Source organism: Phocoena phocoena, chromosome 2 (genome assembly GCF_963924675.1).
Source record: "Phocoena phocoena chromosome 2, mPhoPho1.1, whole genome shotgun sequence".
Taxonomy (NCBI): domain Eukaryota; kingdom Metazoa; phylum Chordata; class Mammalia; order Artiodactyla; family Phocoenidae; genus Phocoena; species Phocoena phocoena.
The window spans coordinates 11,322,957-11,343,962 of record NC_089220.1 but is presented as its reverse complement, the minus strand read 5'-3'; the positions used below and the strand labels follow the sequence as shown (position 1 = coordinate 11,343,962).

The 21,006-nt window shown below is 53.8% G+C and overlaps 1 protein-coding gene across 1 annotated transcript in view; it reads left to right on the top strand.

The window, feature by feature from the left end:
* The window catches only part of RIN3 (Ras and Rab interactor 3), an 85,912-nt gene extending 65,437 nt beyond the window's left edge, over positions 1-20,475 (top strand). Inside the window, exons 9-11 of the mRNA XM_065871638.1 lie at positions 11,067-11,198; positions 16,365-16,528; positions 19,331-20,475. Coding sequence (XP_065727710.1) covers positions 11,067-11,198; positions 16,365-16,528; positions 19,331-19,651 — 617 coding nt within the window. The 3' untranslated portion in view covers positions 19,652-20,475. The remainder of the gene's footprint in view (positions 1-11,066; positions 11,199-16,364; positions 16,529-19,330) is intronic.
* Positions 20,476-21,006: the final 531 nt, after the last annotated feature.

Below are 21,006 nucleotides of genomic sequence, written 5' to 3'. Positions count from 1 at the left end.
TATGGACTTGAACTGGCACAACGCCGGTCTGACACATTTCACTGACTCGTTTAGTCACAAGACTAGCCCAGATTTAAGGGGTGAGGAACCAGACTTCCCTTCTTGATGAGAAAAGCTGCAAAGGCACCTAGCCAGGGGTGCAGACGTAGGGAAGGGCATCATTAGAACCATTTATAATCGGTTTATCCCAGCGCTCCTCCAGGCAAACAAGCACAGGCATCACTGCGCCGTGGTGCACACCTTACACTGAGCACAATGCTGGCTGGATTTCGCCCCCTGGCTACCCCTTCAGCTGGATGTCCCTGTGCAGTAAGCAACCTGCGTAACTGTACATGACAGCCATGGTAATGGAGCGTGGAAGGATTCTTAACCTCTGTAGCCATACAGACTTAGGTTCAAATTCCTGATCTGTCACTTACTACCTGTGTGACCTTGAGTGATTTACTTAACCCCATAAGACCCAGTTTCCTCATCTGAGGAAGCTGTTTTACAAAGAGGCAAAACTAAGACCCCTAATGGTTCAGAAGCCACACTTGGTCACTTGTGGGTATTGGAAACAGCATATGTAAAATGTCAACCTCAATGCATGGTGCCTAGCAGGCTCGACCAGTGGTGGCTGTTTTAGGGGAGGGATTCTCCATCTGCCTTGGAGAAGAGCAGGCCAGTGTGGCCGCAGGCCAACAGAAGACATTTGTTAGTGTGTGACTGGGGGATGGTGCAAGGTCCCCTCACCCTAGAAAAACTTCCTCACAGGCCTGGAACAGGCCACAGTTCCAGGTTGGAGTCACTCTTTTGGATTAAACTGACTTGGGTCCAACAGTCAATTGTGAGAATGAATACTGTTCCCTGTAAGCAGATGCCACCCTGAGTTACAGCTGCACGTTAACCCTTTATCATAATATTGGAAATGTGATTGGAAGAGAGAGGGTTGGAGCAGTGGAGACGGGATGCTGAAGTGGAGGGTTTTCTTCATGGAGTGGGAGTCAGACCTCGAGATCGGGTGTCCCACGCGGTGTAGAGTCCAGAGAACAGGCCAGCGTGTGAACTCCACAGCTGAGAAACCGCCTCAGAAATCTCCAAGGAAGTAAGGTGGGGGTCAGCAAGCAGCCTGCACCCCCCCGCCGAGCTCTCAGAGGTGGACCTGCTCTGCCCCGGGGGTGTGGAACCCGGGAAGCTGTCCAGGAGCCCACAGCAGCGATGTGAGGCTGGAGGTTAAGTCCCCAGTGTGGCGTGGCAGAGGGCTGACCAGGAACCTTCTCAGACCTTCTCAGAGCGAGGCGGCCCCAGATCAGCAGCCGGGGAGGGAGGCAGGCTCAGGGGGTGTCCTGCGTGGTGTGTAGAGGGGGCAACTGGATCAGGGGAGGAAAAGAAACAAAGCCCCGTATAGGACCCTTTGCTGGGAGCAGCCTCAGCGAGAACAGACAGGTGGGCCTGGGACCTTGGAGGAATGTGGAAGAGAGAGATCCAGGCTTCCTTCCCAGCTGTGTGATTGTGTCCAGGTAACTTCGGTGCTCTGAGCCTCAGTTTCACCTGTGTTAAGTCAGCACAGCTACACCCACGTTACAGGGCTGTTGTGAGACTGAGATGAGTCTGCAGTTTGCATCCAACCCAGTGGCTGGCACTTAACAAGGACAGTTACCTTCCCCTCTGAACTTCTCATTTGGGCAGTCATTCTCCCTGCCTTGAGGGGGCTCGGGGCAAAGTCAGGGCCCAGTCAGGGCCCAGGGCTCTACAGACCCTGAGCCGTTATCAGGGAGGCAGCTTTGGGCCTGAAATGGGCAATTGCGTCCTCAGCGAGTCCCCGTCTACTCAGAAGCCTTGAGCTTCCTGCAGTTCTTTTAAACACTCAGTGTCTTGGCAGTGACTTCAAACACTGTTTTGCTGACAATGAATTTACTTACTAAAAACTTACCAGCGAGCAGGGAATGGGGGAGGGAATGGCTAAATCTGAGGGAAAAGAAAGACAGAGAGGCACTGCCGGAGCTCAGCCCCTGAAAGACTGAACAGAACGAGGACGCTCATAGTTTCCTTGTCCTTGGCTGGCAGGGGCAGGGAGACAGGAACCTCTGCTGATTCAGAAGCCAGCTCCAGGCAGGGAGACTCTGAGCCCAGAAATTCAGGACGGGATCAAGGCTCCGTGTGAAGATTCCCCACCAGGAACAGACCCACCAGGAACAGATGGGTTTCTTGGCGAGAGCCAGACAGTGGGTTCCCCTCCCACTGCTGAGGGAGCACTGGCCTTGTGAACGCAGTGGCTCCCGACCTTACCTGTGCCCCGAGCGGGCCTGGGCTGCCCCACTCGGAACCTCAGCCTCTTCCCCTGAGAGGAAGCAGTTCTGCCAAGAAGAGCAGGAGTTTGAGGGTTCATTCAAGGACATGGGTTTGAACCCAGCTTCGGTGCTGTAGCCTTAGACTTGAATCTCATGGGGCCTCTGCTTGTGTGTAAAATGGGGATGATAAGACCTACCTTGCAGGTTGCCGTACAGGGTAGAGGTGGGGGGAGCACATAGAAAACACCTGGGCTGCGTGGCCCCAAGGAGGTACTAATCTTCCAGAGCCTCTGGTTTCTAGCCCCATTCAAAAAGAGGCTGGGAACACCTCTCTCGGGGCTGTGGCGAGGCTCAGATGCGAGCCGGTATGTAGATGTGAAGATGCAGGAATGGCTGCTCCAAATGTGGAGGACGCAGCCACTCAGTGGTTTCCAAGCTGGGTTCCAGGAGGCACCCCAGGGACCACCAGAGGGACACAAGACTGGGCTTGACGCCAGACAGCCCTGCTTGTCCCTGTTTTACACACAGGGTTCCACCTGGGATTTTGTTTGAAATAAACAGTTCTGCTGCTAAATTTTTTGGTCTTTTGAGAAAACCTTTCATTTGGAAAACATTTCAGACTTCAAAAACTTCAAGAATAGGAATAGTACATTAAGATAGGAACATCCACTTAGCCCTTGTGGACTGTTAATATCTTACGTCATTTGCTTTATCATTTATACTCTCTCTATGCATATGTAATTTTTTCCTGAATCATATAAGGGCAAGTTACATACATCTTGGCCCTTTACCCCTAAATACTTCTGAGAATAGGGATATTCCCTCACATAACCACATTAAAGTCGTCTGCTTCGTAAACTTACATCAATAAAATATTTTTCTCCACTGCACTGCCTGTATTCCAGGTGGTCACTGATCTAACAAGGCTCTTATTAGCATTTCCTCCTCCAGTTCAGGGTCCAATCCAAGGTCAGGTACCGCATTTAGTTGCCTCCTTTAATCTGGAACGTTACAGCCTTTCTTTGTCTTTTATGACATTGGCATCTTTAAAGGATACAGGTTTTCCTCCCTGCCCCCTCCCCATCTTTTCTTTGTCACGAAAGTTCCTCATTTTGTGTTTGTCAGATGTTTCCGCATGATTAGACTGAGGTTAGGCATTTTCAGCCAGATCTGGACTGACTCTTAAATTCTCTTCTGACTTTGACATGAAGTGACCTTAGGACCAGGTCTTCTGCTCACAACCTCTGCCCACCGGGCCCCGCTCCCCTCCCGCACCCTCACCTCCTCACCCACCAGACGCTTCCAGAGCTTTGCTACTCTGAGTGTGGTCCCCAGCCCCGCCGCCCCACCCCCCACCCCCATGGAAGCCCTGGGAGGCATGCACGATCCCGTGGAGGGCACAGCGCCGGCTTGGCTGCCACTGGCCTCCACCACTGACACCCACTCTACGCAGAAAACTGCCCTTCCCCCCACCCGCCCTGCCCCAGCCCCTCAAGTCCAGGAAAGAAGCTCCACCGGCCCATCTCTTCCATTGCACGATGCTGGCAATAGTAACTGGTATCCACACGGCCTGGCTGCTGGCGAGACCGGCTGGGACAGTGGGAAAGGCAGAACTTAGAGACACAAAGCCTGAGGTAACGGCCAGGCTGTCTTTTCCAGAAAGGTAGTTGCTGTTAATGCCCATGATACGGATGGGCCAGGATTCAAAGCTAGGATATCCTCACTCCAGAGCCTGTGCTTCCATCGCTGTACCAAGAAGCCCACCTGGGAACGGATCCCAGAGCTCCCGAATCCTGATCAAGTACTTCCTCCACTATAGCAGGTTTAGGGGCCCATGTCAGGTAGGGTGGGGAGCTCACAGAGACAATGGCTTTGGATAGACCTGGCCCTCTGTCCCGCAGCCAGGAGCAGACTGGATGAGCAGACTGCATGAGGCTCGGTGAGAGCAGTTAGAACTTCTAGAATTATCTGTCCCATTACTTTGACAGACAAGCTGTTCCCACCTCTTCAGTGTCTAAGACTCAGCATTCAGGGCTGGCCCTGCTATTGGGGAGAAATAGCTTCAAACCCAAGAACTCCTCCGTAAGATAGGAGCTGGGGGAAGGAAAGGAGAATGCAGTGCACACAAATGTGGGACTCTTTCTTAAAAGAATAAAGAGCAGGCAACATCCGAGAGGGCAGTGAAGGCCAGCGGGCTGCTTTCTTCTCCTCCTTCGAGGGTCTGTAGCTGGCTCGGGCAGGGCAGAGGCGGGGCTTGGGAGACCCCAGGTGCAGGGATCGACAGGCCTATGACATTGACTGAGGGTAGACAGGACAGAGAGGGAGGTCAGTCTGTTGGTTTCTAAAAATCAATGTTAAAAAATCTAAACTGATTTCTGATGACAAAAGTCGCTAATGTTTATTGTAGAAAAGGACGATTAGTATTGTGGTAGATTTCTATCTGGTCTCTTTGAAGTAGATATAGATAGGTAGGTAAATAGATAATTAGTCGAGGAAATACTTTCTGCTATAACAGATAAACCCTGCAATCTCTAACTCAGTACAAATTTATTTCTCACGCATGGAAGTCCAGTTGGTTGGAGGAGGGCTGGGGAGTGGGGACTGGGCTCTGCTCCATATAGCCATCCAGGGATCCAGGCTGAGGGAGGCTTTCTAAGTCCCCCTGGGCATCGACATGCAGGTGACACAGAGAGACAGACAGAGAACATATGTGCCAGGCCTGGAAACAAAGCATAACCTTGTTTTTATGCCCACAACAGAAATGGGGTTCAGGACCTCTAAGATGTCATGTTCTGAGGATTAGAAGCCACGTTACCCTCCTGTCTTGCATAATAACCATGTGTAACATTGCTCAAAATCCAATAAACCAGAAGGCACCATGTTAATCCCTTTCTATCTGTCTTGTCACTGAAACATCACAACCACCCCCACGAGGTGTGGGCACTGTTGTTATCCCCATTTTACAGCCAAGGAAACTGAGGCTCGGCAAGGTGAAGCAGCAAGCTCAGGGTCACACCTGAGCAGGTGAGTGGGGCCCTGGGACTTGGATCCAGTTCCTGTGCTGGACTGCTGTGCTCTCCTGCCTCTCCAGGGCGCCCTGGGGTTGGAGATGACCTCAGGGAGGCCAGGTCCAATCACAGTGGCTTCATGCGTTTTCCAGCCAGGCTGGGACTTTTGGCCTCTGGTCTCTGCACCCACAGCCTGTGTGGCTGACTGGCTTGTGGGCTGAGCTCTCGAAGAGGAACCCAGGGAGCTGGAGTGATTTCCTCAGGGATCCACTGTTGCTCAAAGCAGAACTGAGACTTAAGCAGCATCTGCAAAAAGCACAAACAACCCAACAGGGTCGCTTTGGGAAGCTCAGTGGGAGAGAGGCTGGCCTCTCGTCTCACATCAGCCACAGACTACAGGGAACCTCCCTCCCTCGGGCTCCAGCTCTTTCATCCGTGCAGCTGGGAGTTCAAACTAGACCAGTGGTTTTCCAACTGGTCCCGGAGAACTCTCGAGGGACTCGAGGGACTGGGGACATCTTGCAAGGGGAAGGGGGGAGAGGGGAAACAGCAAACCAGCCCTGCTGTCCGACTCGATCAACCAGAGCAGCCAAGTTCTGTATAAGATCTACCCCTTAATGAAAGGATTCCACTGCAAAAGGAAATTTAAAACCTCCTGTTCCAGAGGCTTTCTACTTCCTGCCATCCTGTGTTTTTATCAGATAAGTTCATTCATTCAACAGTTCAACAAACATTTATTGACAGTATGGATGTTAACAGGAAAACCCAGCCCCTGTTTTTAGGATGGTCACAGTTCAAGTGGAAAAACAGAGCATTCAACAGGCGACAACCATGCAGTGAGATAAATGATATTCATTCATTCATTTAGCAAGTATATTTATTTATTTGTTTTTTTAGATGTTGGGAGTAGGAGTTTATTAATTAATTTATTTTTGCTGTGTTGGGTCTTCGTTTCTGTGTGAGGGCTTTCTCTAGTTGGCAGCGAGCGGGGGCCACTCTTCATCGCGGCGCGCGGGCCTCACTATCGCGGCCTCTCTTGTTGCGGAGCACAGGCTCCAGACGCGCAGGCTCAGTAGTTGTGGCTCACGGGCCTAGTTGCTCCGTGGCATGTGGGATCCTCCCAGACCAGGGCTCGAACCCATGTCCCCTGCATTGGCAGGCAAATTCTCAACCACTGCGCCACCAAGGAAGCCCTATTTAGCAAGTATATTTATTAAACACCTACTACTGTTGAGGCATTGGATATAAACAGTGAGCACGATAAAGTCCCTGCCCTCGTAAAGCTTTCATTACCTGGGGAGAGACAGCTAATAAACAAGGAAACAGAAATACAAAATATATCATCAGATGCTGAAACAGGCCACTAGAATGAATAAAACAGGCTAAGCGGTCTGGGGAGTGTGAAGGAGTTTGCTGTTCTGGGTTGGGAAGTCAGGGGAGGCCTCTCTGAGTTAACATGTATTTGTTTTTCCATTCTTCAATGACAAGCCCAGGGAAACCCGTTATAAGGGCACTGAACCTAGCTGGTGGGGAGTGGGGGTCTTGGGTTAAAACTTCCTGGAGGAAGGAAGTGGCTTCAGGTGGGAATCGTGGCGGAGGGTTAGGGCCAAAGCAGCCGTGTGCTGCCCCAGGATCGTTGCACCAGCCACACCCACTTTCAATAAGAGCCCAGTCAACACATTTCAAGGGGCAGTTATGATAAGATGATAGATTCTTTCCTCTAGATCGGGGTCTGCAGGCCAACTCTGGCCTGCCACCTGATTTCGTAAATAAATTTTTATTGAAACAGCCACGTTCATTCATTTACACAGTGTCTCTGGCTGCTTTTGTACAATGGCTGAGTCAAATAGTTGGGACAGAGACCATGTGGCCCATGAAACTAAAAATATTTACTATCCAGCCCTTTACGGAAAAAAATTGCCAACCCCTCTTTTAGAAAATGCTTCCTAGAAGACAAAACTTTATTTTTAATCCAGCCACTTGTTCGACGCTCACAAGGGCTCTGAATAACAGACTGAGTTTTGTTATTACCTCTGGTTTGCAGATAAGGAAAGTGAGGCTCAGAGGTAGTGGCCTGAGATCACATAGCTGGTTAAGCGGCCAAGTCGGGGGCCTCCTGATCCAGTGTCCTCACGGTTTATGAGACCCAGGTGTGCACGCTTTAGCTCATTTTTATCAGAGCTCTTCTCCTCCAAAATCCCCCAGCTTATGAAACACGCATCAGGTTCCCAGCCAGCTCTTTAAACTATAATCGCCTCCCCCAACATCTACAGATGGAAAACAGATGTGACTTTGGCAAAAAGAAAGCAGGAATCAGCAGGAAATGCAGGCTGCAGCCCAGCAGGCCTTTCGGAGGTACGGCCTGATGGATGCGATCCCTGATCCACGCAAGACAGATGTTTCGACCACAGGTGAATTATTTGGCAGCTGTGCCCCAGCCTCCCAGTGTTGCTGCCTGAGGCCCCACTGTGTGCAGGGCTGAGCCCCGAGCCCTAAGCCTTGGGCTCCAGGCTTCAGGGAAGGAGAATGCAGCCCTAACTATCCCTAGGATGTCGGGTGGGAGCCAGTGCATTTAAATGATGCTTAAAGCTTATGTTTGTCCACAAATAGCTCTCAGGTCAGGGATCCTGTGTGGGCATTTGTCACCACATCAGGGAAGAGAGACCCAGATTCTGCTGACCAGCTGTGGGGCCTGTAGCAAATTTCTCCCATCCCTGAGCCTCAGTTTCCTCACAGTGAGGTTGGACTTGATGAATCCAAGGCCACTGGTGTGCTAAGTCAGCGATGATATGAACCATCTCATGGGAGCTAGCCGTCTGCATCTCTTCCCCACTCCATGTTCATGTTGGTAGCTTGAAGTTGGCCATTGTGGAAAGATTCATGCCAGGCAAATTGGCAAATGCAGCAAATCAGAACTTTTTTTTTTTCTTAGCAGAGCCGGTTGTTAAGGATTCCCGTCACACCACTGTCTAAGGCCCATAATGGATCCTAGTTTCCTTGACCATGGCCCCAACCATGGGCAAGACAGAGTGGTGGCTGGTGGGAGCACATGTGGGTCCAGTTCAGCTCACTGTCAGTGTCCTGCATCCCAAGCCCTGTGCTGGAGACTGGGAAGGCAGTGACGGGGCAGAGGCTCAGAGAGATTGAGTGACTTGCCCGAGCTCACATAGCATCCAACCCTGCCTTCAGGGAGTTCACAATCCAAGGAAAAGGGCAGGCTCTGAAACAGTCAAGGGTGTGGGCACTACAGCAGGAACCATCCACCTGTGCTTGAGGATGTGGGAGGGCCACGAGAAGTTAGTAAGGGAAAGGTAGGGAGGGCGGTCCAGGCAGAGGGAACCGTGTGTGCAAAGGCACAGAGGAGTGAAAGTGCACGAGGAGTTCAACCAAGATTCAGCACAGTGGGGTGTCCCATGGCAGTGTGATGGTGGCAGAATGCCATTCGGAGTTGGAAGTTGTCGTTCTGAGTTCCCCCTAATGGAGGAAGGAGTCCTGGAGTCTGTGTAGAGGCCCATCCGACTCAGCGCCAGGCCCGGGCTCTGAGCTCTTGCTGGGAGCTCAGCATTCATTCATTCACTCACCCAGCACCGCCTCTGCCGTGCATGCTCTGTGTACTGGGGAGATGGAGAGGAAGTGCTCACCGGTAGTTGGAGGGACAGACCTGGGATCGAAGGAGTCCCCTGCAGTGGGCTAGCTGAACGCAGTGTCACGGAACCAAGGAGATGGGCCCCAAGGCCCTTCCTGAGAATCAGCCGAGATTCTCAAGAAGGGCTTGGGGAGAAGAAGAAAAGGGCAAAGCACTTTCCATCCCCACCACGCATAGAGCCGCAGTCCAGAGGGCTTCCTTCCCCATCTGTCTAAGTCCTCAGACCTTGGGCTGGAGCTGGACCATCCTTCTGGCTGAACGTCACTGTCCCTTCAAGCAGGGTTTCTCACCTTAGCACTATAGACATGTGGGGACTGAGTAATTTATCTTTATGGAGGGCTGTCCTGTGCACTGTAGGTTGTTTAGCAGCATCCCTGGCCTGTATGCTAGTAGCAAAAGCAACTCCAGACATTGCCAAATGGCCCCTGAAGGGCAGAATCACCCTGGTTGAGAGCTACTGCTCAAAAGCAAATGAACTTGCCTGATTGTACTTTTGGGTGAGCTATTAATACAATACCAAGAAAAAATTGGTGTTCTTGGAGGCGGAGTAAAAATTCAGTCAGCTCTTAACCAATGCATGAGTTACAGGTGAATTCCAAAAGGCACAGAACTGTTTCATATCCATGCTGCTGGACATGCCTTGTTCCCTAATTCATAAATCAAACAAGAAAAGAATCTCCCGTGTGCCAGAATTCTAATGATTAAATCATCAACGTGGAAGACAACTGCAGGCACAAAATAATCTTTCCCCAGGAACTCTATAGTCGTGTCTCAGGCTCATGAAGGTTTATGGAAGATGTTCTCCAAAACTGACTGACCCTGTGCACAGGCACAAGGATCTTGAAAGAAATGATCAGAGAGCTCAGAGCGCAGAGCTGGAATAAGAGGAACGACATTCCTCCTTAGTGGGCATTTCCATGGAGGTGGTATAGAAGCACTCCACTGTAAATCATTTCCTAGAATTCTCACCAAAACCCCATTGGATGTCGTGCTATCTGTGTCAGTTCACATGTGTCTAGAAATGCAGGCTCAGAGAGCTAGAACACTTAGCCCACGGTCTTATAGCTGGTAAGGAGTCCGGGTCTGACTCTGCTTTTCAGTGCTGTGTGTTACCAACCCCATCAGCCGATTCATTTTACAGGTGGAAAAACTGAGGCCGCCTGAGAAAGCAGAACAGATATGTCAATAATAGCTCACTTTTCCATTGCGCTCCATGAGTACCGAATCACTTTCGTATTCTTTTTCTCATTTCATTCTCTCAAAAAACGTGAAAGGCCGTCAGGGCATCTTTTTTTGTTTTTTGTTTTTTTTTTCTTTAGTGGTACGCGGGCCTCTCACTGTTGTGGCCTCTCCCGTTGCGGAGCACAGGCCCGGACGCGCAGGCTCAGCGGCCTTGGCTCACGGGCCCAGCCGCTCCGCGGCACGTGGGATCTTCCCGGACCGGGGCACGAACCCGTGTCCCCCGCATCGGCAGGCGGACTCTCAACCACTGCGCCACCAGGGAAGCCCCCGTCAGGGCATCTTTTAGGCCCACCTCCAGCCCCCTCCTTCCCCAAGGTATCTATTACTGTCAAGAGGCTCTGAGCCCCGGGAACATCTCCCACAAAAGCAGTAGTGATGTTATTCCTTTCAGAGGTATTTACATTTTAGAAGAAACCCTAGGGAAAGGGCACTGCTTAACCCAAAAGAATGAAGGTTGGAGGGGAAACTTTAGGCCTGGTAGCATCTGGTCGAGGGAGGGCTTCACTTCTGCAAGTGGAGAGAGAGATGTGTGGTTCCCAAAAGACGTCAATGTTAGACAGACATCTGCTTCTGGGTGCTTCCATGAATAAGTGTGACGTGAACTTAACTGAAGGCGTTGCAGGGGAAGAGCTGGGAAAGGGGAAGGGGCTGGGTCTTGCCCACGCAGCAGAGGGCACTTTTCTCAGTTCCTTCTTCCTAAACCCAGACTGTGTCTCAGGCCTCCCGACCAGGCTGTCCCAGGGTCGCCCCCTGTCATGAGAGTCAGGAGAAAACAGGAAGGCTCCTCTTCCAGGAGTGACCACCCCCCACCCAGCAAACCACCGTCCCCTTGCCCTGGACAGGGAGCGGCTCACAAGGAGAGCCTCACACTCACCACCTTCTGCCTCCTTCCTCTCCCAGGGAAGTCCTACGGGGCAGACGACTTCCTGCCGGTGCTCATGTACGTGCTGGCCCGCAGCAATCTCACGGAGATGCTTCTCAACGTGGAGTACATGATGGAGCTCATGGACCCTGCCCTGCAGCTGGGGGAGGGTGAGTCACCACCCCAGGCCCATCTCCGGAACCCTGGGGCCCATCGCCCACTCCTGACCCAGACACACCAAAGGCTTGCTGGAGGGCCCAACAATTACCTCCTGGATGCCAGACTCCACTAAGCCCTGGGACACAACAGTGCCTGACACAGTCCCTGTCCTGGGGGACTCACAGACTAGCAGGGGAGCTGGGCCAGTAAAGAGACCTTGTCACCTATGCTAGACAAGGGAAGCCCAGAGAGTACCAGAGCACGTTACTCAGGCTGTGCAATCAGGGAAGGCTTCCTGGAGGAGGTGATGCCTGAGCTGAGCATTGAAGGATAAATAGGGGCCAGTCAGATAAAGAAGGGGGAGAGGCAGTCTTCATAAAGGGAGCAGCAGTTGCTGGCAGTGTACAGGATAAGGGAACAATGGTCAGCTCTTAGACAGGGGTGGCCCTGGGGACTCAGCCCCCTGTTCATCCAGATCTGGGCCAGGTACCCGTCAGTGGGAGGAGGGTAATGCTGTGGAGTGGACAAGAGGCCATGCACTCTCCTGTAGGGTGATGGCAGGGGTGTAATTTGTCCCACCCTCACCTTCCCTTCCCTTTCCTCCTTCCTACCACTTTGTCCCGTACACTTAGCCTCGGCCACTCCTCCACCAAGAATCCCTGAGGTGCAGCCACCCCAGATAGCAGTTCTGAGGGAGCCCCAGGCTCCCTCTGAGACACCACCCCCAAAAGGGTGAAGAGACTCTTAGGCCCCCAGTGGCCCCTTTGGGCTTTGTAGTTCTTGAGATAAGCTGGCCCTCTTTGCATCTGTTTGCATTTTTAGACTGTGTTGGTCTCTGGCGGGGACAGTATGACGTGGCTGGTTCTGTGAGTTCTTGGAAGCTCAGGGGAGCGTGTAAAGCTGTGCAGGACTGGCCCGCCCCCGTGGATTGTTGTAGAGTCATAGAGAGTGTCAGGGAAAGAGCCCTTTGGCGGGTGGAAGGATGGAGCGAGGCTGTGGGGCTCTGCACTTGATCTCAGCACTGGCCGGCTCTCTGGCAGTGGTCAGCCCTGCCCTGGCCGCCGTGGCTCCTGTTCCATCCACAGCCTGCATCCTTGCTGCCAGACAGGACTCCAGGCCAGGCGCAGCGGCGAACAGGGACAGGACAGGGACATCCTTGGCCCAACTACCCTCTCCTTATGGACCTGAAGCCCCCCGCCCCAATCCTGTCATAACCTCCTGCGATCCTTCTTCCTGTTCCCGAAAGCCACAGGGGGTTCGGGTGGGAAAGCTGAGGTCCTGCAGGCAGGAGAGCTAGTCTGTTCGGGGCTACATTAAGTATTTTTAAAAATTGAAGTATGGTTGATTTACAAGGTTGTGTTTCAGGTGTACAGCAAAGTGATTCAGTTATATATGTATATATATATGTTTTTCAGATTATTTTCCATTATAGGTTATTACAAGATACTGAATATAGTTCCCTGTGCTACACAGTAAATCCTTGTTGCCTATCTATTTTATGTATAGGACTACATTAAGTATTTTTGAGGCAAGCCAAGTACAAATGAATACATAAAGATCTTAAACAGTCCACATTTTCTGACCCAAAACTGCCTGAATACCCTGCAGCCTGCCCCTTTCAGACTTAAGGGTCAGGGCCCCTGCCCCACCTCTGGACCTGTGGGGAAATTTCTAAGGGATCTATGAGGTGTTTGCTGGAAGAAAAGATGGCAGGGCAGAGCCTCGCATGCCACCACGTACCACCCCTCCCAGCAGACCCTGCCCAGGGCCGCTCTGAGGACCATGCTGCACACGCCAGGAGGTGGGCTGTGTGGCATGGGTGCCTCTCTCTCTTCCTACGCCCATAGCCAGGGTGGGAGGTCACAGCAGCCAGGACAGCCCAGCCTCACAGGTGTTGGACTCCGACAGAAGGATGACTTGGGGGTCTCCAGCATGGGCAGGAGCTTCCACCCAAGTCTGCCAGCTGGTAGACCTCCATCTAGACATATCTGGGCCCAAGAGCAGGAGGACGGAGCGCCAGGCGGGCAGTGTTCCTGAGTTTCCCCAGCTTCACCCTCCTGTCTTTGCTGGGTGGTGGCCCACAGGGTGCTCCGTCACCAAAGCCTCTGAGGTGCAGTGAAAAGAGGGGCTTGCCTGGGAGGTGGCGGGGTGGGGAGAAGCAGAGCCCCTGCTGGCCAGTCCCCGCCCGTGATGCTCTGCAGAGTCAGACATGCCCGGGACAAGGGCAGGCCCCTGGGAAGTCCCTGCTCTTGAGAACTTGTTACTCCATCCTAAGAGGAGAACTAACACAGGGTGTAGAAAAAAGAGCAGTTTGGAGGCTGGATTTGGTCCCAGTTCTGCCTCTGATCGGCTAGGAGACCTTGGGCAAGTCACTTAACCTCTCTGGCTTGGAAAAGGGAAGGCATTGGGCTAGACTTGGGGTTTTCAGACCACCTGGGCACCTTCTGCAGAGGCAGCTAGGGGAAGGATGAGAGACGGAGGGGGCCTCTGCCTTCTCGTGTTTCACAGTCTGAACAAACACATCTGCATTCACCAAAAAGCCTGCAAGACCGTCACATTCTTTCAACTGGTTCCCCGTGCTGGAATTTGGCAAAGATTGTGACTGGGTCCCACTTTTTCGCAGCAGGCTTCTGGAGAGTGAGAGATCAGGGACTTCCTGTAAGAAGTAGAGAGGAACTGAACACTGGCCTGATGGGACCCTGACCCCTTTCTCCCCCGTCTCTCTGCAGCTCCCACCGCTCTGGGCAATTACAGGGCAGATGGGAGACCCAGGCAGCTGTTGGGCACCTGGCTGGAGCCAGCTCAAAATACAAACCTCTCCAGAAGCACCCTCATAGATTCCTTTACCCACATCCCATCTGCACCCTGGCTGACAGCTGGCCATCCTGGGCTAGTAATCTCTTAAGAGAGGCAATGAGGTTTTCCCATCAATGGACAGCACCCTCTGCCTGAAGAGAACGCTCGACTCCAAAACTCACAGTGCGAGGAGTTGCCTGTCACCTAGTGGTCATGGCAGGAACTGCAGGACCCCCAAGTCCAAGGGAAGTCTACTGGGAGAGCCAGGAGGCTGTAAAAAAAAGCAGGGCTTGAGCAGGCAGGAGTGCTCTGGCAGGGCTTAGAGTTCCTCCCCTTTGCCCAAGAGGGTGGGGAACCTCCAGAGCAGCTCCCTTAGGTCACCTAACCACCGTGCAATACTCGCGTGTTACCGAGCACTGCACTTTATGTGTATTGATCTCATTTACTTTCCATAACATTATGGATTTTGCAGATGAGGAAATGGGAGCATAGAGGACATTAACTCACCTGAGAGCACAGGGCTCTCTGCCGAAGACTGAGACCTAAACCCTGCTCTCTGACTCCCAAACTGACCATTCGCAGTCAGCACACTGCACTCAGCTCCTCCCTTCCCAGCCAGGGGGATGTGATCACGATGGGAAACAGGACCATGGGGGAATGCCAACTAGAGGACAGGGCTCTCTGCCAGCAAGGGCTGGAGGCACCAAGGAAGGCTTCTTGCACACCCAGGCTTTGAGCTGGGCTGGAAAAGGAGACCCATGAGAGGTCTGCTGGCCCTTCTCTGATAAGGGACACCAAGCCAAGTTCCATGTTGGCCTTGATATACCTATTTCAAAAGCTGTCTTCTTCCTACACTGCCATGAAAGGGCGAGTGATCCTGTGGCAATAAACCCCTTTATCTCGTCCCCCGCCCACCCCAGTCAGGGTATGAACTTTTCCCATACTGGTTGTGAAATTTGTAGGAATATGTAGACAGCTTCATCCAGTGGAGCAGTTAGGAATGCTTTGGGCTGCAAATAATTACGATGTAACTAATAATGGCTTAAATCAGAGTGAGGGACTGGTTTGTCTCTTGCATCAAGAAGTCCTGGGGTAAGCAGCTGATAATGGTGGCAGCTTTTAGCCCCGCCATCAGGAAATCGTAGACCCAGCTCTTTCCATTGCTCTTCAGGATGTGAACTTTTGCCTTTGTGCCTATCACCTCTGATCACAAACAGCCGCTGTGCCTCCAGGCTCACCTCTGTGTTCCAGAAAAGAGGAAGAGGGACAGACAAAAACCAGAAGGGATACAGTAACTGAGTCTGTCCCTTGCAAAAGGCTTTCCTGGAAGCGCCACTCAGGGACTTCCACTTACATCTAAGTAGCCAGAACGGGGTCTCCTGCCCTCTACCCTGAACTACAAGAGAATCTAGGAAGTGAGCATTTTCAGTTGAGTGCGGCTTTACCCCACAAAAGTAGAGTTCAATTAATTAGGAAGAAAGAGAAGATGGGATTTGGGTGGCTCACTAGCAGATGGGCCTCATGTCAAAACTCATTGCCCTGGTACCCAAAGGGCTGGGGAGAGGCTTGGTGAGTGGGAAGGAGGCCCAGGGAAGCACTGCAAGACCTTGGCCAGGCCACCCTGCCCCCTCTAGAGTGAGGGGCGAAACAAGGCTAGTGCTTCTGAAACATTTTAACCAAAGCCTCCAACGAGCCAAGGAGAGGAAACTTGTAAGCATCTGTGCAAATTATTATCTTTTATCTTAAAACTTCATGTAAATTTTGTAGTCTGAAGTATTTCAAAGCTTAAATTAGGAAACATTAGGTATTAGGAATATGTGTGAATTAACTTAAGGTAAAAAGAAATGGAGAAATAAACGAATCAAAGTTTTTACTTTCCTTAAATCTTTAAAAAATAGTGTGTGATAGTATGACCGTAATTAAAATTTTCTCCACATATTTTTAAGTCGATTTTTAAAATAGGGTATATATGACACATACAATGTGGAGTCTCCCACCCACCCATGTCTCCAAGGCGCCCCTTTCCCCACCCTAAAGACATCCGTGGTTCTTGTGTATCTTTACATTGTAAAGCTCATTGTAAAACTAAAAACTCATTTTAAAACATCACTTAAATACAAGCAAGAGTTACGTCCCAAAAGGAACGAGCTTTGATCAGGGCCATACAGATCAGGGCTGGACTTGAGGAAGCTTGTGAGGCTGCGGTGGGCACAGAGCTGAGGTTGGGCCGGTGACCAACGGGGCGGCAGGCGCCTCCTTGCAGCGGCGATGGGTGGGGCTTAGAGAGGTGGGCGGGGCGGGCCGAGCTGGGACCAGCCCCCTCCCTTTGGGGGTGGGCGGAGTCGGTCCTGGCTCAGCCTCCACACCCTTTCCCCCCGCAGGTTCCTACTATCTGACCACCACCTACGGGGCCCTGGAGCACATCAAGAACTACGACAAGATCACGGTGACCCGGCAGCTGAGCGTGGAGGTGCAGGACTCCATCCACCGCTGGGAGCGCCGGCGCACGCTCAACAAGGCCCGGGCCTCCCGCTCCTCCGTGCAGGTGACGCCTGGGGCAGAGGGTGGGAGGGGGGACGCCTGGGACGGACGGTGGGAGGGGGGACGCCTGGGACAGAGGGTGGGAGGGGGGACGCCTGGGACAGACGGTGGGAGGGGGGACACCTGGGACAGACGGTGGGAGGGGGCCGGCGGACCTTGCCCCAGACCATCCCTACTGCCCGCCGGCTAACAAGCCTGACGCCGACTGGCTGCTCTGGCCAGCCAGCCCAGCCCCCAGGGGCGTTCACGTGGGAAGCAAAGACACCGGCTCTCGCCTGCCAGCGTGTGCCCAGCCCAGTGGCGGTTGGGGGGTAGGAGTGGAAGTTAAGGGGTGGAGACTACAAAAGTATCAGCAGGCCTCGGTGGGCAAACATGGTAGGGATATGGGACATTTATCCACTCTTCCTTAGCACCTGTGATGTCCCAGCAGGCTGTTAGGGCTGGAGATGTGAACAGTAAGTCGTCCCAGTGAGAAGCCCACGAGGGCCCATTCCCACCTGTGCTTCCCACCCATTCCCATTCCTGCCCCTCATTCCCTATGGTCTGGGTCAGATGCCCTCCTCTGTGCTTCCTGCTGCTCCTTCGCCCTTTACAGCACATGTACACTGTATTGTAACCATCTGTGTATGAAGCTATCACCCTGAGAGAGCAGGGCCCATTGCTCACGTGTCTTAGGGGTCCCAAGCCCAGGGCCTGGGACAGAGTGAGACTGGGGTGCATGCAGAATGGCCAGAGTTAGGACAGTGAGCCAGGCTGCAACCCAGAGCTGTAAACAGCTCTACAGACTCACTTACCTGGCACCCAGAGCTCGCTGGACCTGAACCCCACGCCCGGCTTTCCAGATGGCCTTTCTGTAACCAGCAGAGCCCAGGCCTGGGAGGCAAGAGGCTCAAGGTATGGACCCAGCTCTGTACTAGCTTGCTGTGTGACCCCGAGCAGTGTCTGCCATCTCTGGGACTCAGTTTTCCTATCAGCTCAGGGAGACTCTGGACTCTTTGAGATCTGCCTCCCCAGTACCTGTTCTAGGCGGCCAAGCTGATGTCCCCTCTCCTCTAATCAATGGTGTCTTGATAATGTTTAGTAACTGGTTCTCTGGGGAGGGAAAAAAAACCCCTCTGATTTCAGCTTCTGTCGATTTCCATGGTATAAATGCTCCCACCATGGCTGATTTCAAGCTACTAACTTGGCATCACTGAACTTGGAGTTGGGAAGCGGGTATGAGCCAGCATGAGTTGGCAAGTACCAGCTCCAGCACACCACCACTCCCCACCGCCTCCTGGGACAGCTGTTCCTCCGCCAGCTCTTGGAATATGGACACTCTTGGTCCAAGCCTGACCCAGGCATTCCTTACTTCTTGCTTCCACCCTGTGGATTCCCAGTGCTGAGCCAGGCAGAGCATCAGTGCCTCCCGCTTAGGGAGGCGAAGCTCAGGAAGAGGCTTGGGATGAGTAGTCTTCTCAGCACTCTTTCTGGGGTATGGGGAGGTCACCACCCTCTTCCTCCTCCCCCGGTGCCTCCTCTGCACCCCATGCCCTAAATCCCTCCCCTGGGAGTGAAAGCCCGGAGCTTGACCGTCATCAGGTGTAAAGGGCCCTTGGGAGGCCTAACGGGGAGACAAGGAGAGCACAGGCAGCCACTGAGACCCAAGGAAGTGGGTGGGCTTTCCTCTCCCGGAAGAAAGACTCTTGACACAGAGCCTGCCCTTCACATGCATTCACTACTCTGCAGCCATAATTACCACCATTCTGAAGCGGTCATCGCCCTCATGGTCCGCCTCCCCCTCATCAGGAGACGGCTGTGCTGCCACCATCCTTCCACGAGGGGGCAGCCCTGCACACACCACTTCCTACCCGTCCCCTGGGTCCTCGGGGGAAGGGGGACTCTTCCAGGCTCTGAGCTAGTTTTATGTGCTTCCTCACAGCCACGTAGTAAGGACTGGTTTTATCCCCAGTTGACAGTTGAGGAAATGGAGACTCAGAGAGGTGTAGGTCACACAGTGGGAGCAGATTCAAAGCCAGGCAGGGACTCCTTCCACCATCTGTGGTGGAGGAAGGTGTGAGTGCGATGTTCTGTGCGAATGCTCCCATCCCCAGCCTCGCAGGCATCGCTTCACCCTTGCCCACGTAGCTTATGAGGTGCAACTCCTCCACCTGTCCTAAAGCCCCCATCCTTCAGGCCCAGCTCCCCAATCCCTTTCCCCTAAGTCTTCTCCCCCGCCCTTCCCTGCCTGCCTGCTCCCCCTCAGAACACCACGCTTCTCACCCCCAGGCTCTTCCAGCCCTAAGGCCTGAACTGTTCTACCTGCCTTAGCTGCCCCAGCTGAGCCATGGATGCTGGGGGTGGGTCTGAACCTCTGGTTTTATTTATGCTGCCCTGCGTGCCCAGCCTAGCGCCTGGGAGGAAGAGGGGCTCAGGGAGGAAGAGATGAGAAAGTGAGTGACAGATGAATAAATGATGGCGAGCCCGTGGACTGGCCACCAGGGGGCGGGCGCTCTCACTCATTGCCGAGACTGCAAGCCAACCGACTGACCTGGAATGGTTGGCCCCATCGAGAGCTGAGGCTCAGAGAGGGAAGGCCCTTGCCTGAGATCACACAGCAGGGTCAGCTGCAGGTGCCCCGACTGCCAGCCTCACGACCCCTCCTGCCATCCATCCGCTCTCTACAGAGAGGACCCCTGGGGTACAGAGAGGACAAAGGAGTTGTTCAAGACCACGCAGCTCCTCACTCCTGTCCAAGCTCCCAGCATCGGGACGGGGGGTGAGACCCGACGCCGGTGACCCACGCCCCCTGCATCTCGCCCCGTAGGACTTCATCTGCGTGTCGTACCTGGAGCCCGAGCAGCAATCACGGACGCTGGCGTCGCGGGCGGACACGTTGGCCGAGGTGCTGTGCGCTCAGTGCGCAGAGAAGTTCGAGGTGGTGCAGCCCCAGGACCACCGGCTCTTCGTGCTGGTGGACGGGCGCTGCTTCCAGCTGGCCGACGAGGCGCTGCCGCACCGCATCAAGGGCTACCTGCTGCGGAGCGAGCCCAAGCGCGACTTCCACTTCGTGTACCGGCCCCTGGACGGCGGCGGGGGCAGCGGGGGCCCGCCCTGCCTCGTGGTGCGGGAGCCCAACTTCCTGTGAGGCCGGGGCTGCAGCGCCTCCAAAGGCAGTGTTCACCCAGGTGGAGAAGCCGTCTGAAGACCCGGCCCGCGCCCTCTCCCCACACACTCACACTCAGCCACACCCACACACGCACGCACACACTCTCCCAACAGGAATGCCCACACATCACACGTGCTCACAACCCACTGAGCGCGCGTAGACCAGCGTGCCACTTAAGCAATGTGATCGGTGGCCCCCAGCTTGCTTCCTGAAGGAGAGTCATAGCCCCCTAGAGGCCACGTTATTCATTAGGCAGAAAGGGAAACGGCTCAGAGGGAGAAGGGGCTCTCCAGCCCCCTGAAGCAGAGTCCAAGCCCGGCCCCCGTTCACACACAGCCCCTCAGGCCAGTCCCTCTGCCCCTGCCCCCCATGCCCGCCCGATCCTCAGTCTTTCCAGGAGAGGGCTTCCCGTTTCCCCAGGACTGTCCTCAGGAGGAGTGGCCCGGCCCCAGCTGCTCCCACACCCCTCTTCCCACAGGATGGAGCTGGGATGCTCTGGACCCTCCCAGCACCTCAGGAGCATCTCAGGGTGTGTGAGGAGACAGCCCTCCCCCGATCCCTGCATAAGAGCCTGCACTTGGCTCTCAGCACCCACAGCCCCGCCGCAGCTCCCAAGCCCCTCCAGGAGCAGCCAGACGTGCACTGGGACCTCCAAGTGAAGCCAGCTCCGTGGCTACGTGGGTGAGCGCAGCCTCGGCCACGGGGGACATTGACAGGGCCGTTGCCTTGGGGCGCACCCCAGGGCTGTGGCACCTGTGGCAAGAGGCACCCTGTGGGGAGTGTTTAATAAAAGCCCTTTTGAAAAGGCGTCTCCTTTTCCCGGGCTAGAGCTCTGCTCAGCCAGCCAGGCTCCCCCCCCCCCGTTAACAGCCTAATCCCCTTCCCAGGTGGAGTACAGAAGACCACCTCCTTTCCACCGAGGGCCCTATGTTTTGACAGAATCTGCGGCGTACTCTCAGCCCTCCGGGCCCTGGCCCCTGTCTGCCCCTCAGCCTGGTCATCTCCTGTCTCCTCCCACCCACGGTTCCCATCATTCCTGCCTCTGCCGCCTAGCCCAGGAATACCGTTCCATATAGTCTTTGCATGGTCAAACTCTCTTTATCCTTCAAAGCCCGTCTCCTCCCCCTGGAGGAAGTCAGCCTTCTCTGACTTCCTAGGCTGGCCAGATAGTCCCTGTCTATGGCCCCCAGCCCCCTCGGATCATCTCTCTCACAAGAGATAGCTCATCAAATTGCATTTGTCTGTTGATATTTCTGCCTTCTCCACCAAATTTGGACCCTTCATGTCTGTGTCCTCAGCACTGATTAAAATGTGTGTTTGCTGAGTGCCTGTTA